The 24,095-nt window shown below is 45.0% G+C and overlaps 2 protein-coding genes across 2 annotated transcripts in view; both read left to right on the top strand.

Annotated features, from left to right (window-relative positions):
- The window catches only part of LOC146577727 (protein NLRC3-like), a 620,451-nt gene that overhangs the window by 520,502 nt on the left and 75,854 nt on the right, over positions 1-24,095 (top strand). The window lies entirely within an intron of this gene.
- LOC146577729 (uncharacterized) lies at positions 2,168-12,598 on the top strand. Its single transcript, XM_085249592.1, has 10 exons — positions 2,168-2,769; positions 3,037-3,325; positions 10,177-10,276; positions 10,500-10,732; positions 10,830-11,008; positions 11,105-11,198; positions 11,538-11,894; positions 11,990-12,107; positions 12,182-12,273; positions 12,374-12,598. The coding sequence occupies exons 1-10, from the start codon at positions 2,168-2,170 to the stop codon at positions 12,596-12,598; spliced, it is 2,289 nt and encodes a 762-aa protein (XP_085105718.1).

Here is a 24,095-nt window from a genome sequence, read left to right as displayed (position 1 = left end):
TACGACACCAACTCTCTGCCATCTATAATCCAGTTTTGAGATCCCTTCCCAGACGCCTTAACGCCCACTCACATCCTGGGCCATCTGATCTCAGGAATTCGCATGATAAGGTGGGGCCAGGTTTCACAATGAACACACCCGAAACGAAAGAAGCTTCTCGGATGAGAGGTGAAACGTCTTCAAGTAACTTAAAGAAGTCCAGACGCTTTTCTTTGCAAGCTCCTTTGACTACGATGACCTGGATGACTGAGAACCTTCACAGACACATTGTAGTTTTTAAAGTCCCGTGATAGAGGCGGGTCTTTCTGTGAATCTGCACGCTCATTGGCTAATAGCTCGAGATTGACACATCGTTATCCAATGAGCGTGCGGGAACTTCCGACATAAAGTTGTTTCCTTTGAAAAACCAAAGTCTGATTATTTTTGCCTCCACTGACGGAGCCTGTTGTTCCCGCCACAGAGACACAGTAATGTCAGAGCGGTGTTAACACTCACCCTGCCTCAGCACAGCTCTCACTCTCCTCCTGCTCTCTCACACTAAACGGAGGCTCAGCTAAACTCACTTCCTCTCTACTTACAGGAAACCAGCGCTCAGAGGAGCCGACGGCCTCACATTTCACCCACAGACACGAACAGCGTGGAATTATTTTATGTCATAAGAAGAAACATATTCATGTTAACACTCACCTGCAAAGGCGTAGATTTGGTTTTGGCATTGGTGGGGACGGATGATTCAACCACCAAACCCTGCCCTGTTTCTTTTGTTCCCCTTTTTGTCTTTGCTTCTTGATAAAAAAGGAGAAGTATACTTGCCTACATGTGCTATTCTACCTGTTTTTAAACCATTTAAAATTACAATTCATAGTTTTATATGTGAATTTTTCAAAGAAGAGTGAGCAAATATTTCCACATCAAGATGTGCCATGCTAATAGGTTCCTACCCAAAAAGACTGATTAGAGTGATAAAAGGCAAAGGTGCTGCAACAAAGTATTAGTTTAAGGGTGTGCATATTTGTGCAACCGGGTTATTTTAAGTTTTTTATTTTCACCTGTGATCTTGTGTCACCATTACTCTCTGAGCTTTGTGTTGGTTCTTCTGTCACCTGATAAATAGGACATACATGACAATAAGAATAAAATGTGGAGCTGCTTCGATGTTTCTGTCACTTTGTGCAGATCTTGACTCATCAGTAATGTTTGTAGAGTGAGTGCATTTTTAAAACAATTTGTGCAAACGGCACTACAAGGTTTTATTTTTATTTATTTGCAAAATCATGACTACCTCGTTATATTTTGTCTCAAAAATGAACCCTATGAATATGTCAGTGCCATTAGGATGAAATTATTGTGTCACCAACATTTTAACGTCAGACATTGTCACGGTCCTGGGTCTTATGGCCCAGTGTTTTGAGTTTTAGTTCATTTTGATGTTTAAAGTATGTTTAAGCTCATTATGTCTCCTATGTTCATTTGCTTATTAGTTCCCTCTTGTGTTTTCTACCCCTGTGAAGTCTCCCTTGCCCTTCGTGTGTTTCATGTCTGTTGTCTTATGTTGTCATGTGTGCCTCTCATGTTTCCCGTTTTATTTTGAAGAGATCTCGTGTTTTTATATTATGGATTATGTTTTGAGTCCTTTGTTGTACTGTTTCCTGTTTCCCTAGATTTCAGTTATGGTTATCATAGGTTTAGTCTTTGGCTTTGTCATATGGCTTCCCTGTGTTCCATGTTATGTCCACTGTGATGTTTTGTACCATGTTTCAGGTTCCTATGTTCTGTCTCCCCTGTTGCTGTTAAGTTGCATGTTTAGAATTCAGTCGGTGTGTTTCCTGTTTTACTTTGTAGGTCCATGCCTCATGTGAGTGTTTCTAGTTTTGCGTCCCTGTCTCGTCCACCCTGATTACTCCCAGCTGTGCTCCCCTTCTGTGTCTCATTCCCTCGTTATCACTCAGTGTATTTAAGCTCTGTGTTTCTCTTTGTCAGTGTCGTAGTCTCCCTCATAGCTGTGTGATTTTTCCCTGTGGCCTTGTGCTTTAGTCTCCCCAGTTTAAGTTTAGTACTGTTTTTTGTGTTTCACTTTATGCCAGCATTAAAGCTGTATTTTTGAGTTTACGTTTTGTCTCCGTGAGTTTGCGTTTGGGTCCTCTCCTGCCTGCCACACAGCCGAACCATGACAGAAGACTACAACCATTACATGGACCCAGCAAACCGCTCTCAGCTGTATGAGCGCCAGGAGGCAGCCCTCGCCCAGCTGGAGGAGGAGCTCCGCTGGAAGCCGTGGCGCGCTCCGGATTATGAGCACTTATTCCGTGGAACTCGGCTGGCTTTTGGAGGTCCCCGAAGTTGCCATAGGCCTCCGCCTGTTGCCCCGCTCGCACCCAAGCCTCGGCCGCTTCAGGTGGGAGTGCTCCGTTTTTCTTCGGATGCTCACGCTCCAGCCTCTGCATTGCCATCCCGCACGTCAGAGGCTCAGCTGTATGCCCCGTCAGCTTCCTCACCTCAGAGGAGGCGACACTCACGCCGCCGTCACTGTTCACATGTTAAGCAACTCCCGGTGGTGAGTTACACTGATTATCCTTCTTCCGCTTCTCTGGACATTAAGAACAATAGACTCACTCCTGATCCTGTCGATGTGTCCCTGATGGACGATGACATAGACTGGGAAAAGTTTTTTCATTTTGCTCCCTCTGAACAGGGAGAAATCAAAGACGATAAGCGCTCTCCAAAGACTGTAAATGCGGTTAAAGGAAAAACTGTGAACACTTCTACCAGGTCTACAATACTCAGTTCAGGTTCTGTCAGTTCAGGTTTTGTTAAGTCTGGTTCAGTCATCCCCAAGTCAGCTCACTCTAAGACTGTTAACCCAAGGACTTCAAAGACTGTTAATACCAAGACAGTGAAACATGGTGGGGGGGATGGCGGATTCATTTTTGCTAGGTCTGTTTTTGTCGACCCAGTACATGTTGACCCTGAGCCTGCCAATTCTAAGACTGGCTTTTCTGAGCCTGCTCCTTTGCCTGTTCGTGTTTCTGCTGCCAGGGCAGCTCAGGCCCAGCGTACCCCTGCACCCGTACCAGTTCCTCGGGTGAGGGAGGCTGAGGCCCAGCTGGTCCCAGCTCTGGTTTCCAGGCCGGCTGAGGCTCTGTCCGTTTCTGCACCCGTACCAGCTCCTCGGGTGGGAAGGGCAGTTGCCCAGCCGTTGCCGGTGCCTGTCCCGGCTTCCGGGGTGAGGGGGGCTGTGAACCAGTCCACCCCTGCACCCATGCCGGTCCCCAGGGTGAGGTCAGCCAGGATGCAGCCCATCTCCGCACCCGTACCTACTCCTCAGGTGGGAGTGGCTAGTGTCCAGCAGGTGCCTGCACCCGTTCCTGTTTCTACTGAAGGCTCAGGAGACTTCAGTCCGCAACCAACACCACCATCACTACTGCATGCTTTTCAGTCTATAGCTCAGTCATTAGCTCTGTTAGCAGCCCAGTCCATAGTTCATTTTCCTGTGTTTCCGTTAGCTCAGCCCTTGGCCCACTGTGCAGCTCAGCCAGCTCCCCATTGTTCAGCTCAGTCATTTGTTCCATCACCCACTCAGCCTTCTGTTCAGCCAGTAGTCTCGGCGCCTACTGGTCCTGCCATTGCTTCAGCTGGAGGGCCCGAGGAGCCCGTCCAGCCTCATGCCACGTCAGCTGGAGGGCCCGAGGAGCCCGTCCAGCCTCATGCCACGTCAGCTGGGGGTTCAGGTGAACCACGCCAGCCTCATGCCTCGTCAGCTGGGGGGCCCGAGGAGCCCGTCCAGCCTCATGCCTCGTCAGCTGGGGGGCCCGAGGAGCCCAGCTGTGCTCCCCTTCTGTGTCTCATTCCCTCGTTATCCCTCTGTGTATTTAAGCTCTGTGTTTCTCTTTGTCAGTGTCGTAGTCTCCCTCATAGCTGTGTGTTTTTTTTTTTTTTTTTTTTTTTTTCCTTCCCCCCTGTGGCCTTGTGCTTTAGTCTCCCCAGTTTAAGTTTAGTACTGTTTTTTGTGTTTCACTTTATGCCAGCATTAAAGCTGTATTTTTGAGTTTACGTTTTGTCTCCGTGAGTTTGCGTTTGGGTCCTCTCCTGCCTGCCACACAGCCGAACCATGACAGACATATAATTTTAACAGCCTCTGTAAACTAATATCCTGGCTCGCTCGACGCTGCCGTTTTCTCTGACAGTTTCAATCAAAATTAGAAATGCTGCTCAGAGACTGAGAGAACTAATAGTGCTGCCTGTTGTGCAGTTGGTTTCCAAAACACGTTATTCATGGTTACATACAATTTTAGACTGATGTGGGCCAAAGCCTAGCATAGCCTGTAATGTTATTGTGACGGACACATTTTATGAGTGAGCTTGACTTTAAGTAACTTACAGGTTTCTTTGAAAAACACTTTCTTATATCCAGGTTCTTCCTTTTTGCTGCCACCCACCTCTCCTTGCAGGCCCTAGCAGCGCAGGCTTGCCGCTGCTAAAACTAAACAGTAGTGGTGTGCGGATCGATACTGAAATATCGATTCTTCCGATACCAGCAATTTATGTTCTAGAATCGATTCTCATATTATAATATCGATATTTTAGTACTCTGGGGTAAATTTGTAGTTTTTCCATTAAAATGAACGCAGTGGAAAGAAACTATATCATTCGGATCGTCTAATTTGGAAGGAACTACTTCCTCTTACGCCTTTCATAGTCATATGCGAAATACGGCTGTATAAATGTGTCGCAGCCCATGGCGTGCACACTCACAACAATGGCTGAGCGCAAACAGAGTCCTGTGTGGACGCGTTTTACCTCCACAAACAGCCCAGGCGCGGTTTGTGATATATGTGGCAAAACAGTGAGGTGTTGTGGCAACAGCACTGACGTCGTCAAACACCTCGGAGTAAATCACATCACAGAATATGATGAGCTTATGTTGAGGTGAACTGAAGAGGAGGACAGGGACAGGTGCTGCTAGAGCGAGACAGACGTCTCTCGCAGAGTCCTTTAGTGCTGCAGGCAGGCAACATGCTCAAATAGCACAACGTCAGTTTTTTTTTATTTCTATATGATTATTCTGCATTATTAAGCAATAAAAACAAGTTGTCTGATGTCCTCTAATCATTATGAAGCAATATGGTTATGTTATTATTACAATTACACAATACAATTATATATTGTATTATGTAATGCAATGAAACATTACGTTTTTGTACAGAGTATCCGTATCGGATCAGTATCACCGATACCACCCTGAATTTTACTTGGTATCGGATCGGAAAGGAAATCAGTGGTATCGCACATCACTACTAAACAGAGCTCCCTGAAAGGCACAGCCAATCACATTGGCCATATTTGTCACATGATGTAGGACTCCAGTAGAGAACATAATTTAACTCTTTCTGCACCGCTGGGTGAATGAGACGCTGACAGATTGTTTTTTTTCTTTCTTTCTATCGGGTTTGTTTTGCTTTTCTTGAAGAGATCAAATTATTGGTGGGGACACGTCCCTCCCGTCCATGCAAAATCTACGCCTTTGCTCACCTGCCTCAGCTCCACCTTCCTCCTCCTTCTCTCAACGGAGGCTCAATACTTTCACTACTGCTCCCTAAGCACAGAGGATGGTTTGTCAATAAAAGGCAGCGAGAGGAGGCCACCATGGGGGTCATTTCGACGTGCTGGACACGGATGAGGGCCTCCCTTGCGCAAGAAATCGATTGAACACTGTTGCCTTGTTTTTCTTTCATGGGAATAAGTCCTGGATACAGCGGGGTCTGAGTTTAGACCCAACACTGGGACTTGTAGTTTTTTCCTTCCAGTGCGGTCTTCCTCTTTGTTTGTTTGTGTTTGTGTTCAAGTTATTTCGATCATGTAAACATAGGGTTGCCAACTCCCTGAGAAATAAATAAGGGGCACCTCGTGGCCAGGGACGGGCAACCCAGTTGTCTTCACCCTTCCCAGTGTGGTGAATTTTTTAGCTCTTTTTTTTTTTTTGTGTGTGAAATTATTTTTTTTTAACCATTTGACTTGAATTTGATTTAAGCAGATGCGTATTCTTTGTGATATGAACACATGGGAAACAAATGATCATTTAGCCATTTATTTTTAGCTCAAAATGACAACATTGACACAGTAAAACAGGTCTCTTTCTTAAACAGAAGCCTGTCATGCTTAACTTTTGTGAATATAAGTAAATCTTTCTTTATAAGAACTCTGTCCTGCTTAATTTAAAATTATATAAATTAATAGAAAACAATAGAAAGAAAAATATTCTTGTAACAGTGCACATTTAGTGCATTTAGTGCAATTGGCTTCAGTAGAGGCATTATTTCAGCTTTTGCTCCTGTTTGTAAACCCGCTTGTTCCCATGATTACGCATCATAACTCATCATCATTATTCATCTATGTATTACTTTTATGTATTAGTCATCTATTTGTTGTAATCATCTATCCTTGCAGTTGTTTATTACACAAAATAAATTATATTATCACACTTCTGGCCACATAGCGCTGATATTCACTGCACATGCCCATATTAACCTTAACCAGAGGGTTTAAAACACAAACCAGTGTTTACATACCATATCTGCTTCTGCCATGGCCTGGTGGACAAGAAATTGGTTAAGGGTTCCCCGAGCTTTCACGCCCCTCATGTTCTTCATGTGCCCACCATTAGAAGCATGCCTATGGAAAAAGTGCGCCGTCACACAGTGCAGTGCGCTTTATAGGTGTTATGGTGACCTTTTCCAGCCAGGTGTTTCCCTTTTCCCATTCCTCCCTGTACTTTTGCAGCCTTTTTTTCTTTCTCTGAGCGAACAAACATTGCTCGCTCGTCAGGGTGTCACCGCAGCCGCTCACACTGCTCACGCGCAAACACGTAAACGTCGGTGAAAAAGACGGTGCAGCACGGCTGTGCAGCGTGTGATCTGGACACAAGCGATGGAGGCACAACTTGTAGAACTTTGGAAAGCTCATCTGAGCCTTTTCGATGTGGCATCACAAAATTATCACGACCACAACAACTGTGAAAATAGTTGGATTTACACTGCTGCTGTAGGAGTGTTTAGCTTATTTTAGAGTTTAGAAATGTGTTAACATAGAATGTACAACTATTGTAGAAACACTGACACTGCCCTCAATGTAATAAAGGCCTCACTGTGTCGTGAACTTAGGAGTAGATTGTAGGAGACCTCTCCCCCACTTGAACTGTGAAAGTAAAACAGAGAGCTGAGTGGAATTTCCCCAGAGAATGTTTGGGTGGGGGTCTCAACATTTGTAACTGGATAACTGTGGTCTGGAAGGGAGATGGGTTTTATGACCTAGGGAGTCACCTACACCCACAGTGTTTTAACTGTCACGCACACACATCCACACGCACACTCACTCATGTGCACTCACACATACACACAGGTCACACACGAGCACTCACATAGACACGTGGGAACGCGCACATGTAGGCATTCATGTGCTCGTGCACATAGACACAGACACAGAGTTTGCAGCACACCGTAGGGGGTTTATGAGGGGGTCGCCTCTATAAAGCTGGCTGTAACTAACAAAGGGGTGAAGATTTTTTGCAGAGGGACACACCGGCCTCGTCTTCCCTTCTAGAAGTGCATGCTTAAATGAAGATGAATAAAGATGAATAAAGGTTTTGTGAAATGACTACTGAGTTCCGGTGCCGTCTCTGGAAGTTTCGACGAATAAAAGAACCGGGGTAAAACTGATTTCGCAACACTGCTCAATCACAGCTGCCTGATCAATGTTTTTCATTTCATTCAATTTTGCAAAGTTGATGGCGGTGGTGCATGTCCGTGTCTGCGTGAGTGAAAGACACAGAGAGAGAGCGAGCGAGCGACAGATTTTCTCTTATAACCTTCATTTTATGGCGGCACAGTGTGACTCAGGTCGCATCAGAGCATCGGGCGGTATAGTGTGAGACCTGCATCGTGACCTACCAACTTATAACCCCTGCGAGCCAATCGTGCAGTTTGAAAATTGCAGTGTCTGCCCAGCTTTAGGTGTACTATCATCCGAGACTTGCACCGCAGTGTCGGCGTTTGTTTCCCTGTTGGCCAGGGCTGGACTGGGACAAAAAATCGGCCCAGGCATTTTGACTAGAGAGACCGGCCCCCCAGGTATTAAAGCTGTCAATAGAAAATTGTATTTAGTAGTCAGTATAATCTTTTAATAATATAAGTTTACATATGGTAGTGATAGGATGTGTGACCCTTAATAGTCTGCAAAAGTTTTGCGTGCATTCCAGAGTGCTCTGGCATTCACCCCCACATCCTGGGAGCATGGGAAAGGTCGTACCTTGTCTTATTGTTTTACGGGAGGATTAATGTAGCTATGTCAGTCTTAGTCTGAGTGCCCTTTTTTACATATAGATGAACTGTTGGATTTTCCAGACCAGCAGGTTAAGGGAAGTCGTTTATGGGGTCACACTCTGACACACACACCTCCACATTCCAATGTAAGGAACAAACGCCCACTGAAGTATAAATAAAGACCAGGGCAGTCTCAGAGTTGCGAGTCTCTGAGCCCTCACTCTCTCGTGCGAGCGCTCTGGTGGCTGCCCTTGCTAGCAAGAAAACCTGTGTTTCTCCTCTCTGATTCTCTGCTGAAGAAGTGTTTTAGAATACATCTCTTGACAAAAGCCATAAAGCCTTTGAATGAAAACAAACACTGTTGTGACAGTGATGTACAGTCTTGTGGGTATATGTGTGATTTCTATACATTTTACATCAGATAAAAACTTTGCTTGTAAGCTTCAGATAATTATTTAATAAAAGCTAGATATTTTAATTGAGAATAAGAAAGAAAAGTATTTCTTTGTGCCCACCTCTCCCTATTAATGCCCTACCAGCCCCCCTGGAAAAACTTTGCTAGACCCGCCCCTGCACAGTTACCAGCTGTCAGCTACATAGCAAAGCATCCTGGTGTTATTTGTCTCTCAGAAACAGTTCATAACTTCCCTTCAACTCATTCATGTCACCTGAAAGGTAAACCTGTTTCTCCATCACCTGTTCAGCTCTGATGATTCAGTAAGGACATCTCCTGGTTTCATCTTCATGTTTCCCTCTCACCACATAACCAAACCGACATCATGACCAGCAGCTTTTACAGCTGTAGCTCAGCATGAAAGTTTTGTTTTGGTTTTTTTCTGCCCATGCCTGTGATGCCGCCCCCACCACGCTTTAATCATGGACTGTATTTTAGGTGTTGCATTTTTTCTTGTTAATTGCGTAGAATGATGCACAGAGTGAACCTCAGCCAAGACCAGTGCGCTGGAAAAAACGTGACAGACGGAGATTTTATTCCTCAAAGACCATCATCCAGTCGAAGTACTAGTTGCCATGTGGTCAGTGTTCTCACAACCATTGATTTTATCTGACAACTTGTTTTCACCAAAGAATTTCAGTAAGTAAATATTCTTCGATCTCTTTTCCCCCCCCAGTGTCTGCAGATCAGCATCAATGTCCACGTGAAGAACCTAGTTATGTTGCCAGTGTCAACCCAACAAAAGGTACTTTACCTTCTTTTATATATTGTGATTCCTTTTTTAAAGTTTACTTTTATATTTGTTGTTATAGTTGAGTTAGGCAGGGCTTTTGTGCAGTCCTAAGAAACATACTGCCCAGAGTGTTTTTCACTTTGTGGAAGAGCTTCTTTATTTTTTTTTTCTGTTAGTGTGTGGAACTGAGGTGCTTCGTCAGGAGCTCCTTCAGTGGTTGGAGGAAGGAGAAGAGGACGCAGCCATGACTTGTGAGACGTTGTCTGAGTCAGCTGCTACTCACTGGGCGATCAGAAACATGGTGTCCTTGCTAAAGTGGAAAGAGGCCAGGCCTTGTCTTATAGACAATATGTTAGCTACTCTGGATCCACAGTCACACCGTGTGTGTCAGTGTGGCAAACAAGTAGTTGTGAGGTGTCTGGACTGCCTGCCTCTTCCATTTCTTTGTGCTGACTGTGATATTGCAGTTCACACACGCTTTGTCCTGCACAGCAGAGAGGCAGTAACAGGAGGGTTTTTGCAGCCTTCATCAGAGTTTCACAAGCCAATAGGTACAGTTTTTAAGTCCTATGCATTTATTGCTATGTACTATGAGTGTGTGCTGTTATTGTATATTTATTGTGTATCATTTAATTTCCAATTCTTTTTGTATATATTGTGTGTTTTAATGTTAGTTCGGCTGTTGCCTGTGCAAAGGCCAGACTGTGTGTGACTGCCCAGCAGGTAACGTTGAGGTTTCACCCGGTGCAATTGTGGCTCTTGTAACCATAAATGGTAAGTTGCTCTTTTGTCACACAGTACATACACAATAGATGTGTTTGCAGGTTTTAGTGCAAATTGTACATTGCTACATTGTTTTGAATTACCCTCGGCCCGCAGTATATGTGGGCACCTGTCAAAGGTCATTTGGATTTACCAGACCGCTTTGAAAACAACATGGGAAAAAATGAATGTCTTTGTTGAGCCATGACTGGATTTCTCCTTATCCTTCCTAAAGGCCGTTATAACCTTGCACTGCCAGTGGTGAACTGCACCAGCTGTGGCCTAATGTGGTCCCCCTCAGTTAAGGACTTCCAGGGTGGTGGATATTGGCCTGGCACCTTAAATTTCTGCACCCTGTTTTCAATGGATGCCTTTCAGTCTTTCTATGACATTAAGAAGGCTGCACCAGGGATGTCACTTAAGGCGTTTGTCAAAGTGCTGGATGAACGAACAGCCCATTTTGGAAGGGTGAGTTTCTAAATTTGTCAAGTTTAAGGAAATTGTGCAAATCAATGTTTATGATGACTGTCCTTGAATATTCTGTTGTTTGTCCTCTACTTAAAAGACTGGCCGAATATCAGCTGATGCCTTCAGTAAAGGTTTCTTGGAGTGGAGTGCTGTAAAGTGTGAGGTGGACAGGATGTGCAAGGAGCCATGCTTTAGCTGCCCTGCCTGCACTCCAGACATGCTTGCCGTGTCAGTTGATGGAAACCACAAGCTTTATCGCTTTCAATCAAATGCAAGGTACGTTATGCATTGTGGACATAAATCAAATATGGATTTGTACAAAAATTGCATTTTGATGTTTCTTTTCAAAAAACTGTCACTGTGTTCGTTCAGCACTTCAGAGCAGGGGAACTTTGAAGGTGTCTTCATTGAAGAAGATGAGGAAGTTGCTGAGTTTGTGAAATACATCCAGAGACACACAAATGATGTAAGATACACATATATATCAGTGCTGTCAGCGTTAATCTTGTTAAAATGACGTTAACGCCATAACCATATACTCATACGTGTGTGTGTGTGGATACATATTTGGATGGGTGGATATTTATTTTGTTTTTCTCTTGGTGTTGTCGTAATACTATTTACTTGACTTTATCTTAATGTGTACTTAATTTTGTCACCATGTGTATTTAAAAAAATAAAAACATGGTTTTTATGAGGTGTTGTGTGAACGTGACTTAAGGCTAATTCAGCTAATTCTTTTGCATTAGTGTTAAAAAGTTTGTCCCTGATAGGGCGTAATCACGTCGTGTCTTTGAGTGTGTAGGTCCCAGGGAAAGGGTTGTGTGGATCTTCATCTTGGACTGCAGCAAAGGAGTCGAGCAAAAAGTCCACTGGGAAGTTGGATGAAGAGGGCATGGAAATAGCTGTTTGTTTGCTGTTAGTCCTCCTAGCTGCATTGAACATGTTTCGAGGGGAGATCTTTGCTTACCCCCTTTTTCTCCAGAGGAAGTTGGCAGCTAGCGTCCCAGGACATATTATGTTCCTTTGCTCCGATGTGGCCTGTAAATATTTCCCATATTTAACCAGCGTGGCTCAGCAGTGCCCTGAGCTGAGGAACCTCTTGTCAATGCGTCCTTTTCTCTCCGTCATGCATGCAAAAGCTCACACTTGGATGTGCGAGGTATACTGCAGCTTGTAGTCTTGGATACGTTTAAGACATTTTGTTATAAGGTTGAATGAATTCAGCAGTCATGTATTGTGACCTCCTTTCTATAGATCAAATGGGGAGGTGCGTTTCAGGATGGGGCCGGTTCTACAGTTGGAGAAGAGGTGGAGCAAGTAAACAGTTTCCTGTCTAGGGCGGCCATCACAACGAAGTACATGTCTAAAGCAGGTGTGTGTCTGTGTGTGAGATTCCACTCAGTCTCCTGCTCATTCATTCTTATTTGTATACTAACTGAAATGCAGGGCGAACAGACATGCTGAGCCTCCTGGCTTTGGGCTGGAACAAAAGGAAAGTGGAACAACTGGGCCGCACTTTGAGCCAGAGATATCTAAAGGTCATTTTTTCAACACCCATTTTAATGTGTGTGGTAATGGGGGAAAACACCAGTACTCTAAAAATGTCCATATGAATGACATTTATTAATGTATTCTTAGATCATAAGGATCCTTAGAGAACAAGTGGAGAGCCTGAATGCGAGCAGAAATGAGCTGGGTGTGGATGACGACACACTGCAGCAATGGGTGGCCGATGTGCAGCAATGGGCTGAAGGTGAGTCTCAATATAATGCACTCGTGTATAACAACAGGACCCACCATGGCCTCATTAAAGAACTTAGAGTTAAGATCGTTCTGACAGTGTCAACAAACAATGAAAAATAAGCCTTGTAAAAGCAGAATTGATGGCAGAGTCGTTGCGTTTGATCAAATTGGATTGGACCTGGGTTGAAGTGATGTCGTACTAGTTGGTTTTATAAAGCTGAACACCAACATACTTGTTATCTCATGATAATGCAGCACATGAAGGCTCCAGATGTCTTATAATGAATATCATCAAGTCAGTGATTACAGAGTCCACTGTAGTTTGGTGACTGTTACTCATCCTGTGTTCTGATTAATATTCCTCTCACTTAGAAACGGATCAAACTGATGGCAGCCTTGGAGCGTTGCAGGCACGAGTAGAGGAGCTTGTCGTCATCATCAGAGTGCGAACACAAAGTCTTTACAGACAAAATGGTGTCACAGTTTCTTTGAAACGGACCGTTTGATGCTCAGTTTGTACAGCTTGTACAGCTACTTTGTAAACAGAATAAAATCAGATCCAGGTTTGTTTAAGCTGGATGTGATTTGTTCTAGCAAACAAATTGATGAGTGTAGATTAAAATGTAAATATATGCATTATGGGAAGGTGTTCCTTTTTATGATTATTTACAGATAGCAACAAGAGGCGACACAGAATTCACAAGGTCATCTTAGATGAGAAGAAACGCTTGGCGGCTGCTGTTGACGACTACAACAAGCTCGCTGAAGCAACAAAGCAAATCGTATCCAGTGATGCCCTCATGCAGACCGACGTTTGGCCCTGGCAGAGCACAAGTGAACGTAAGCTCTTGATTTCTAAATATCCTTTTTAAACAAACTCCCAGTATCTGAGCAGCAGTTGAATGTTTTGTTCTTGAATCATAATATGCTACTATGTTTTCCCATCTGATGTTGTTAAACTGCAGCTGCTGCTGACCTCCGGACAAAGAGAAAGGTCTTTGAGAAGGTGATGGCTGTGAGGCGCCTGAGAGAGGAGGAGATGATCCTTTGCAGGGAGATGCAGCATCACTGGACAGTGTTGCGAATGCAATCTGTGGTGTTGGGGACAATCTCCTCAGACTGTAAGCACATCTTTTATTTATTTATACATTTGGTGATGAATTGATTGAAAATAATAGCAGATGCTAAAGTCTTACTGGATCTTTTACCTATATTTGGGTTGCTAGCTAACACTGCCTTCTCCCTTAAAAAAAAGTTTAATTACATGATCCTAACTCCTTGTGTTTATGAGGTGAGGTTTGTTTCTTTGTTTTACTTATATTTAATAGTTTTGTTGTTTTTACAGCCTCCCTTGTTGGCATGTCGGAGGATGCACAGAAAGGACTCCATAGCCTGGTTTAAAACAACAAAGTGAACTGAAAGCTGAAACGCTCAAAGTAAAGGACGTGTACAAGAGAATCCTCAGCCACCAACCACTCCTGGAAATGGACTCGGAGGAGGAGGACGTTCCAGACGATGCCGCTGAGAGTGATTTGAGCACTTCTGATGAAGACTGATTGTGTCATCATTGATGTTATGTTTGCTAGAATAAAAAGTTAATCACATCTGTTTAATGTGATTTTTATAATGTCTGTTTCAGAAATTGCTTATCAACAGACATTTTACATGTTGAGAAGAAAAATGTAATTCCCTTGGTGCAGTTGTTTACCCTGAATCATTCTTTCCCATCTAATTTAATGACTAGTGTACATGTTCAGATACAATAACATAATTTAATTCATGGGATGCTTTCTGGGCTGCTCAAATTACCACAAACTGTAAAAGCACCAGGCAGCACACTCACAAGGACATGTTTTGTTCAGTGTTTTGTTGAAGAAATCAACAAGTACAACTGAGATGTTTGCTGTAGTGGTGTGTTTGTTAAGAAGCATGCCAGCACACTGGTGAACTGACAGTCCCAGAATGCACCCGAGCCAGTGACTCGCCCCAGAACAAATGACATTAATTATCTAGAAAGACAACCGTGATCAAAGACTAAGTAAAAGAGTAGGAAACAAAAGATAAGGAAAGGTACTGTGGGGTAGGAAAGAAAGGCCAGAGCTGTGCAAAATGACCTCCAGCAGGCCACAAATATGCACGTCTGTTCAAACAGTCAGATACTGACTCCATGAGGGTGGTATGAGGGCTCGACGTCCACAGGTGGGGGTTGTGCTTACAGCCCAACACCGTGCAGGATGTTTGGCATTTGCCAGAGAACACCAAGATTGGCAACTTTGCCACTGGCGCCCTGTGCTCTTCACAGATGAAAGCAAGTTCACACTAAGTACTTGTGACAGAGTCTGGAGACATATTGGAGAACCTTCTGCTGCCTGAAACATCCTCCAGCATGATGGTTGGGCAGTGGGTCACTAATGGTGTGGGGTGGCATTTCTTTGGGGGACCGCACAGCCCTCCATGTGCTCGGCGGAGGTAGCCTGACTGCCATTAGGTGCTGAAATTAGATCCTCAGACCCCTTGTGAGACTATATGCTGGTGCGGGTGGCCCCGGGTTCCTCCTAATGCAAGACAGCGCTAGACCTCATGTGGCTGGAGTGTGTCAGCAGTTCCTGCAAGACAAAGGCATTGATGCTGTGGACTGGCCCGCCCATTCCCCAGACCTGAATCCATTTGGGACATCATGTCTCACTCCATCCACCAACTGCACCACAGACTGTCCTGGAGTCTGGGAGGAGATCCATCAGGAGACCATCTGCCACTTCATCAGGAGCATGCCCAGGTGTTGTAGTGAGGTCATACAGGCATGTGGAGGCCACACAGACTACAGAGCCTCATTTTGACGTGTTTTAAGGACATTACATCAAACCAGATGAATGATTCTGTATTGCACTGATCAAGGAACCAACCCAATAGGAGCTAAAGGCATCCTCTTCACATTACTTAACATAGTAAGTTTATACTATGTTTAATGTGCATTTTCTTCATCAGTTTAGAACATAACATGTTAGCGCTCCCTGGTTCTTTTTGGAGACAGCTCCTGAGACAGCAGGCAGCTTTGGAGAACTCATGCCAGCTGTGGTCATTAAGGAATACTTTGATTTAATATTGATTTCATGACAACTATCCTCAGGCACATATTCCTGGATATACACAATGACACGAGTAAACTCCCATTTTAGAATCATTGCCTTCTTCGATCTGACTTACTGCCTCAGACTTTGGACCTGTGTCCCCAAAACTACAGAGAATCCATGACACTGGGTAAGAGGCCTTGATCATGTTATAAGTGAGAGAGTTTGGTGTAACAGTGTAACATGATGTTATTAGCACAAACACTTTAAAGGTGATAATTAGGTCTACAACAATAACACAGACTGCAATGTAGTTAAGCGTCTTACAGTTAGTTTTGAATGAATGAACTTAAAAAACAACACAAGCAAAGATCTGTCTCCTCCTGTTTTTTGTGTCACATAAGAAAGAAGCATCAATATCTGATGAGAAGACTTATTAATTTGGCCTTTCACGTGGTCTTATTCAGGTGATGCGAAGTGAAATATGCATCCTTTTTATGGTAATGTGCTGGAAAATGTTGAAAATGGACATTAAACGTGCTCACAAAGTGCTTGAATTTGACCCTGAAAGGTGTATGAAGCCAGAAAAAGTCACACTTGGAGTAAAAACCTCTCATAGCAAGTTAATCATATTCAATTGATTTGATGCTTTCAGCACAAAATTTAGCCACACAGTCAGGACAGCGTCTGATTTACCTTCATCGGTAAACGTGTTTATGCAGTACATAGTAACAGTGTGGCTGAGTCCTCTGGTTCAAATCAGTTCCAGTACATTTGGAGATGTAAGTCTTAACCTTTCACATGCATCGGGAAGGAAAAAACATTTAATCTTCACAGTACTGCCGAAGTGCAGCGATACATTGTGAAGTGCACATTTCCATTTCTCATACAGTACCGAGCAAAAGTCTTGAACCACCCCCTTATTTTTTCGTGTTTTGCCAGGTCAGTCTGTGTTAACGGTGTTATTAACTGCATTCTTCAACTAAAGAAGTGAGAACAAATGATGTGGGCTTTTGTTTTTTTGCAATAGGCTGCAAGTAAATGTGTAAAGATACAATTTAAAATTGGTTCTTTGTTAAGTTTTCTGGTCCTTTCCGTGACTTAGGTGTCTGTTTATGTTTGAATGTTTCAGAGATTAGTGTGAAGGGTCTTAACAGACAAAAAGTGGTCAAATACAAGCCCTGGATTAAAAATCAGAAACACTTTAAAAAGCCTGGAGAGCTATTCCTTAATACCACTTTAAAGATTACAGGGAAGTCCGGATCCCTGGAAGCAAATGAGGGATGGCTCAAGACTTTTGCACAGTGCTGTACATGTCATGTTCCCTGTTTTATAGCTCAGCTCAAACTGACACGTTCTCACTAACTGCTTCTCATTTTCTCCACAGTAAACTTTGACCACTTCCAGATACTGCGGGCCATCGGGAAAGGAAGCTTTGGAAAGGTAATGCAGCCTCCATTTTTCACGCCACTTGTATATTGTTTGCCCTTAATTACCCACCACGGTCGTCATCTCTAAAGAATCAGTGCAAGCAAAGCGAAATGTGCTGGGATTACACTTCAGTTCTCGTGTGCTGCTGTTATTTAATAACAGTTATAAATGCAGCTTATGTAATTATTTCTATAAAGTCAGTTAGAGGAGAGCCGATTTCTATTTCATCTCACTCAATCTAGGTGGGAATTTTGACCCCACGTCTCAATTTAATTACAGAGCACATTGAATGTCTGGATGAGAGTTCAGTAATGAATTCAGGACTGTGTGTGTGAGATACACAATTGGGGCTGCAGAGATTGGAATAGTTTACCTTCATTTTAAATATCACTGCCCTGTGCACATTGTCGGCTTTAAAATTCAAACTTAAAGAGTTTGTAAGTAAACTGGCTGAGATGAGACAGACGATGCACCGGGTCCTCGTCTGAGTGCTGGCTTTCAGTTGTGCTGTCTCTGTTGCCCAGCCATGCACACACAGACACTGTGCTACACTTACACAGTGAGACAGATGCTCACAGAGACGTCCAGATACATTTTGTCCTTGCTGGAGGTCATCTTGTGTTTTTTGGCCCACTGTGGCCTCACACCGAGCTCCTGCTGTTTTTTGAACACTTTAACAGCTAACAACTTTTAGCTTCCTGTTGAACACACAGTGGGGGGGTGCAGGAGGTAATAAATCAAGTTTGATTATCCTAATTTATGGCTGTCTTTATGTTAAGGATTAAAATAAAATTCACAAGAGGAAGGTGTTGGTGTGTGTGGTTGGGAAGAGAAGGGCGAAGCTAGAATGAAGCACAAACAGAGGGAGGTGTTTGCCTCTCGCTGTAGCGCTGTGAAACACGATCTGTAGATTGCAGCTTGTGTAGGTGCTCCAAGAAAATGGGTTCATTGGCATGCAGCACTGTAGATGTGCACGTATGCACTCGCGAAAGAGAAAGGATGCTTGTGTTGCTGAGCTCGTTCTTGCACAGCGGGGAGATGTGAGGTAGGTTGGGGCTACCTCATAACTCCCCGCTGTGAGGCTGCCAGATGGGAAGAAGAGGAAACCGCCTCGTTGTCCTGAAACGCTCGTTTTCCTCTGCTCACTTTTCATCTTTACAATCTCAGCACTTGGGTGTGTATCTTCTTGCAGTGGGCCTCTGTTTCATTCTTATTCATAAGCTCCTCTTTGTGTTATTTAGTTTGTACCTGAAAAGTCTAATTTATGCCTGAGTACACAAGTACAAATAAAAGGAGTACCACGTACTTTAATGGGTCAGCTTGGGTCCAGACCTGAATTAGAGATAATGTTGGGCTGTTTTAGGTCTGAGCCACTAACCTGACGAAAACGCAACACAACTGCTGGTAAGTGCGTGTTGTTTAAAACAGATAGTTGGAGAGGCAGGTCAGTGCTTTTAAAGGTTTATCAGGTGTCAAATCATTTTATAGATGGGAAATGTAGGACTGTGCAAAAGTTTGAGCCACACCTTAATTCTAACATATAACTTGCTGGGTAATGGGAAACGGGTGCAACAGTTTAAATTTGAAAAGTTTACATGAAAATACAATATAAAAGGCAAAAACAGAGTTGATATAATGAGGTAATGAGCTTGAGCATCTTTATCTTCAGCACGCCCTGAACTCTCTTAGGCACATTTCTTTGGAATTCCTTTAAGTAGTCTTCAGGAATAGTTCTCCGAGCTTCTTTAAGGACATTCAGAGCTCTTCTTTCGATATCAGCTGCCGTTTTGTTCCATTCTCTGCCGAGATGATCCCACACGGCTCAGGTCAGTCCATGAATGATGGTGTTTCGATGTGTTTAGTAAGCTGCTGCCGATCAGACGCTTTCCAGATGGTATTGCATGGTGCATCAAAGTCTGGTGGTACTTTTCATAATTCCATCAATTTTGACGAAATCCAACACCCTGGCTGAAATGCAGACCCAAACTATGGCAGAGCTGTACAGTAGTTTACAGGTGGTTGTAGACATATTACCACAATTTGAACCAGAACTGTCAAATTTTGGTTCATCACTCCATCAGACCTGCTGCTACTGATTTTCAGTCCAGTTCTTGTGTAATTTGGCATCCCTCAGCCTTTTCTCCCTGTTCCCTTCCTTAATAATGGCTTCTTGACAGCCACCCTTCACTGACACCATGAGATGAGGCTTTGGTGAACACTAGATGGATCAACTGAAGGACCAAGTGCATCTTTCAGGTCCTGTGTCAGGTGTTTGCTGAATTTTTTTTGACATGACTTTCAGGTACTGTTCCTCCACTGTAGATAGATTTTTCAGCTTGTCCCCTTTTTTTCTGTCTTCTACTTTCCCAATCCAAAGAAATTAAATAGTGTGTTTCTGTGACAGGTTGCTAGTAACAAAGTCCCTAAAGATAAAATTTAAAATTGGTTCTTTGCTAAGTTGTGTGTTTTGTATTGTATTTGACAACTCGGGTTTGTCCCCTTGAGTTAGGTTAAGTGGTTTAACCCCCCCAAAAAACAAAAATATCGCTCTGAAAGCGATCAGGTACACGGACTGGACTGAAAACGGGTGAAAAAGCAGTTAATGTCCAAAGAAAAACTTTAAATGACCTTCAGAAAGTCTAAAGAAAGGAAGAAGAACAACATCTGGCTCAGTACAGGCAAAATATAAAGAACTGAGGAGAGGCTCAAGACTTATTCACAGATAATCAATCAAATTAATCAAGCGTCATCTGGAAGCATCCTCCTGGCTGTAAGAGCGTCTCGTTTTTGTCTCATTAACTGTCTGGTGGCGCTCACAGTAGTCTGCTGTGACGGGGACCTCGAGGACTAATGTTACAGGGAAATCATTAGGAAAGTGCTTTGGACTGAGCTTTACTGAAATCTCAGTTTTCCCCCTGTCGGAGAGCTCCACCACCTCCACCCCTCCTCCTCCTATTCCTTCTTTTTAAACGTCAGTGCAGGTACCGTCTCCCTCCCTCCCATCCCTGTATTTTTGTTACATAGAACTTAGTGGCTGTGCTCACTGTTCAATTCAAGTTGGTTTAAGAGAGATGGTAGTTTAAAAAACACAAAAACAAGCTGTTTTGGTAAAGCAATATATATGATTATTAAAGATAAAATATAGTGTTAATTTGTTTGAGTTCCTTCCCTCTCTCTTTACTTCTCACTCTGTTTTGAAGCATCTGCCTTCCAGCAGATGGGGGAGACTGTATTGGCAGCTGCTTTCCAGGAGGATGTAGCTCATCTGTATCACGAGGCCTGTTGGGCCATATACGTCCTAAGAGTAAGAGTAATTTCCTGCTCTCTCTTTTCCTCTCTAACTTTTCCCTGTGTGCATTAGGGCTGCCACAAACAATTATTTTGATAGTCGACTAGTCACCGATTATTTTTGCGATTAGTCGACTAATAGGATTAGGGCTGCACGATTAATCGTTAGAAAATCGCGATCTCGATTCATACTTATGTGCGATCTCATTTCCAAATGACGATTTAAAAAAAAAAAAGAAAAAAAAAAGACGACGACGATTGTACCGCATTTTGATCCGGGACGTACTCTGCATGAAACCAAGTGCTCACTCTTCCTGCTCAACAAATGACAAGGGCGGAGCCTTATACCACGTGATACAGAAGCTGTGCCGTGTGATGCTAAAATTAGCAGGGAAAAAACAACGGAGAGCACGTCAGGGATGATGAGAAAGTGACAGGAGAAAATCAGTCCCGGTCAACCACCCAAACATCAATAACGGGAACCTTATACAGCGCTTCCCTATACCCGTCGAACTCTCGCAGGCACAAAGAAATTACGGAGGCTATCACTTATCACCTGATCAAAGATATGGCTCCCATCAACACTGTGCAAAACGAGCGATTTAGAAAAATGATCAACACCCTAGACAAACGCTACACAGTGCCGTCCCGCAACTATTTTTCTATTGTTGCACTACCTGCTCTATACACGCAGTGTCGAGCAACGGTGGAGACGGAATTTCAAGCAGTACAACATTTTGCGGCAACAACAAAACGTGAGACATTTGTTGTTTTTATGTTTATTTATTGTTTTTATGTTCAGTCTCAACTGTTACGAAGTTGATGTGCAGTTAATAAGCGCAATAAATATTTATACTGGAAAAGAAAATCGTTGTCCCTGGTGAGAGGCGGCGGGCTGGGGTGGGTATTCTAATATCCCCTCGGCTTGCTGCCGGTACGTTGGGGTTTTTCCCGGTGGACGAGAGGGTTTGTTCCCTGCGCCTTAGGTCGGGGAACGGGTCCTGACTGTCATCTGCGCTTATGCGCCGAGTGGCAGGTCAGAGTACCCAGCCTTCTTAGAGTCCCGGGGGGGGGGTGCTGGAAGGTGCTCCACCTGGAGACTCTGTTGTCCTGCTGGGAGACTTCAATGCTCACGTGGGTAACGACAGCAAGACCTGGAGGGGCGTGATTGGGAGGAACGGCCTCCCTGATCTGAACCCGAGCGGTGCTTCGTTATTGGACTTCTGTGCTAATCACAGTTTGGCCATAACGAACACCCTGTTCGAACATAAGAGTGTCCATAAGTGCACGTGGCACCAGGACGCTCTAGGCCGTAGGTCGATGATCGATTTTGTAATCGTATCACCAGACCTGCGACCACATGTTCTGGACACATTCGGGTAAAGAGAGGCGCTGAGCTGTCAACTGATCACCACCTGGTGGTGAGTTGGATCAGGTGGCGGGGGAGGACGCTGGACAGACCTGGTGCACCTAAACGCGTAGTGAGGGTGTGCTGGGAACGTCTAGCAGAGGCCCCAGTCCGCGAGATCTTCAACGCACACCTCCGGCAGGGCTTCAACAGCATTCCGAGGGAGACTGGGGACATTGAGTCCGAATGGACCATGTTCAGCGTCTCCATTGCCGAAGCTGCTGCATTGAGCTGCGGCCGCAAGGTGGTTGGTGCCTGCCGTGGTGGTAATCCCCGAACCAAATGGTGGACACCAGAGGTGAAGGGAGCCACCAGGCTGAAGTCCTATCGGGCTTGGTTAGCCTGTGGGACTCCGGAGGCAGCCGACAGGTATCGACGGGCCAAGCGGAATGCGGCTCGGGCAGTGGCTGAAGCAAAAACTCGGGTGTGGGAGGAGTTCGGAGAGGCCATGGAAAAAGACTTTCGGACTGCCTCGAAGAGATTCTGGCAAACCGTCAGGCCTCTCAGTAGGGGAAAGCGGTGCTCTACCTGCACTGTGTATAGTGCTGGGGGAGCGCTGCTGACGTCGACTGAGAAAATTGTCAGGCGGTGGAAGGAATACTTCGAGGACCTCCTTAATCCCACTGACACGTCTTCCGAGGAGGAAGCAGAGTCTGGGGATGAGGGGAATGACCCGCCAATTTCCGGGGGCGAGGTCACTGAGGCAGTTAAACAACTCCTTGGTGGCAGAGCACCTGGTGTTGATGAGGTCCGCCCCGAGTTCCTGAAGGCTCTGGACGTTGTAGGGCTGTCCTGGTTGACACGCCTCTGCAATGTTGCGTGGAGATCAGGGGCAGTACCTGTGGACTGGCAGACCGGGGTGGTGGTCCCCATCTTTAAGAAGGGGGACCGGAGAGTGTGTTCCAACTACAGGGGGATCACACTCCTCAGCCTCCCTGGGAAAGTCTATGCCAGGGTGCTGGAAAGGAGAGTTCGTCCGCTAGTTGAACCTCGGATACAGGAGGAACAATGCGGTTTTCGTCCTGGTCGCGGAACACTGGACCAGCTCTTTATCCTCTCGAGGATACTTGAGGGTGCATGGGAGTTTGCCCAACCAGTCTACATGTGTTTTGTGGACTTGGAGAAGGCATTCGACCGTGTCCCTCGGGGTGTCCTGTGGGAGGTGTTGCGGGAATATGGGGTGTCTGGCCCATTGCTACGGGCCATTCGATCCCTATACAACCGTTGCAAGAGCTTGAGTCGCATTGCCGGCAATAAGTCGGACTCGTTCCAGGTGGGTGATGGGCTCCGCCAGGGCTGCCCTTTGTCTCCGGTTCTGTTCATAATTTTTATGGACAGGATTTCTAGGCGCAGCCAAGTGGTGGAGGGCTTTCGCTTTGGTGGCCTCAGAATCTCATCTCTGATTTTTGCGGATGATGTGGTTCTGTTGGCTTCATCGGGTGAGGGCCTCCAGCTCGCACTGGAACGGTTCGCAGCCGAGTGTGAAGCAGCAGGAATGAGGATCAGCACCTCCAAATCTGAGGCCATGGTTCTCAGCCGGAAAAGGGTGGAGTGCCCACTCCGGGTCGGGGATGAGTTCCTGCCCCAAGTGGAGGAGTTCAAGTATCTCGGGGTCTTGTTCGCGAGTGATGGGAGAAAGGAGCCGGAGATCGACAGACTGATTGGGGCTGCAGCTGCAGTAATGCGGACGCTGCACCGGTCCGTCGTGGTGAAGAGGGAGCTGAGTGTAAAAGCGAAGCTCTCAATTTACCGGTCGATCTACGTCCCTACCCTCACCTATGGCCACGAGCTGTGGGTAGTGACCGAAAGAACGAGATCGCGGATACAAGCGGCAGAAATGAGCTTCCTCCGAAGGGTGGCTGGCCTCTCCCTTAGAGATAGGGTGAGAAGTTCGGCCATCCGGGAGGGGCTCAGAGTAGAGCAGCTGCTGCTCCACATCGAAAGGAGCCAGCTGAGGTGGTTCGGGCATCTGACAAGGATGCCCCCTGGGCGCCTCCTGGGTGGGGTGTTCCAGGCATGTCCCACCAGGAGGAGGCCCCGGGGCAGACCCAGGACACGCTGGAGAGATTATATCTCTCGGCTGGCCTGGGAACGCCTTGGTGTTCCCCCGGATAAGCTGGAGGAGGTGGCTGGGGAGAGGGAGGTCTGGGCCTCTTTTCTTAGAGCCTCTTTGCGACCCGGCCTCGGATAAAGTGGATGAAGATGGATGGATGGATGGAAGAAAATCGTGAGAGAATCGTGATCTCAATTCTAAGCCAAAAAATCGTGATTCTCATTTTATGCAAAATCGTGCTGCCCTAAATCAGATCATCATCCATTGTACGTAAAACGTACAGCTTATTGCACCAGCAGCATCTGCTCTTATATAACTATCATTAGCTTACAGCTTTAAGTGTTTCAGGTATGTGCTAACTAAAAATAA

The sequence above is a fragment of the Mchenga conophoros genome, linkage group LG3, assembly GCF_057382185.1.
Source record: "Mchenga conophoros isolate Kocher_MC1m ecotype Shallow Benthic linkage group LG3, M_conophoros_male_GT1.1, whole genome shotgun sequence".
Taxonomy (NCBI): Eukaryota; Metazoa; Chordata; class Actinopteri; order Cichliformes; family Cichlidae; genus Mchenga; species Mchenga conophoros.
The sequence above is the reverse complement of the archived record's forward strand: the minus strand, read 5'-3'. Positions and strand labels throughout refer to the sequence as shown.

Coding starts and splice junctions, on each gene's coding strand:
- LOC146577729 (XM_085249592.1), top strand. CDS start 2,168: ATGACAGAAGACTACAACCATTACATGGACCCAGCAAACCGCTCTCAG. Junction 2,770..3,036: donor ACTGTGAACACTTCTACCAG/GTCTACAATACT, acceptor TTCTGCTGCCAG/GGCAGCTCAGGCCCAGCGTA. Junction 11,009..11,104: donor CGCTTTCAATCAAATGCAAG/GTACGTTATGCA, acceptor GTGTTCGTTCAG/CACTTCAGAGCAGGGGAACT.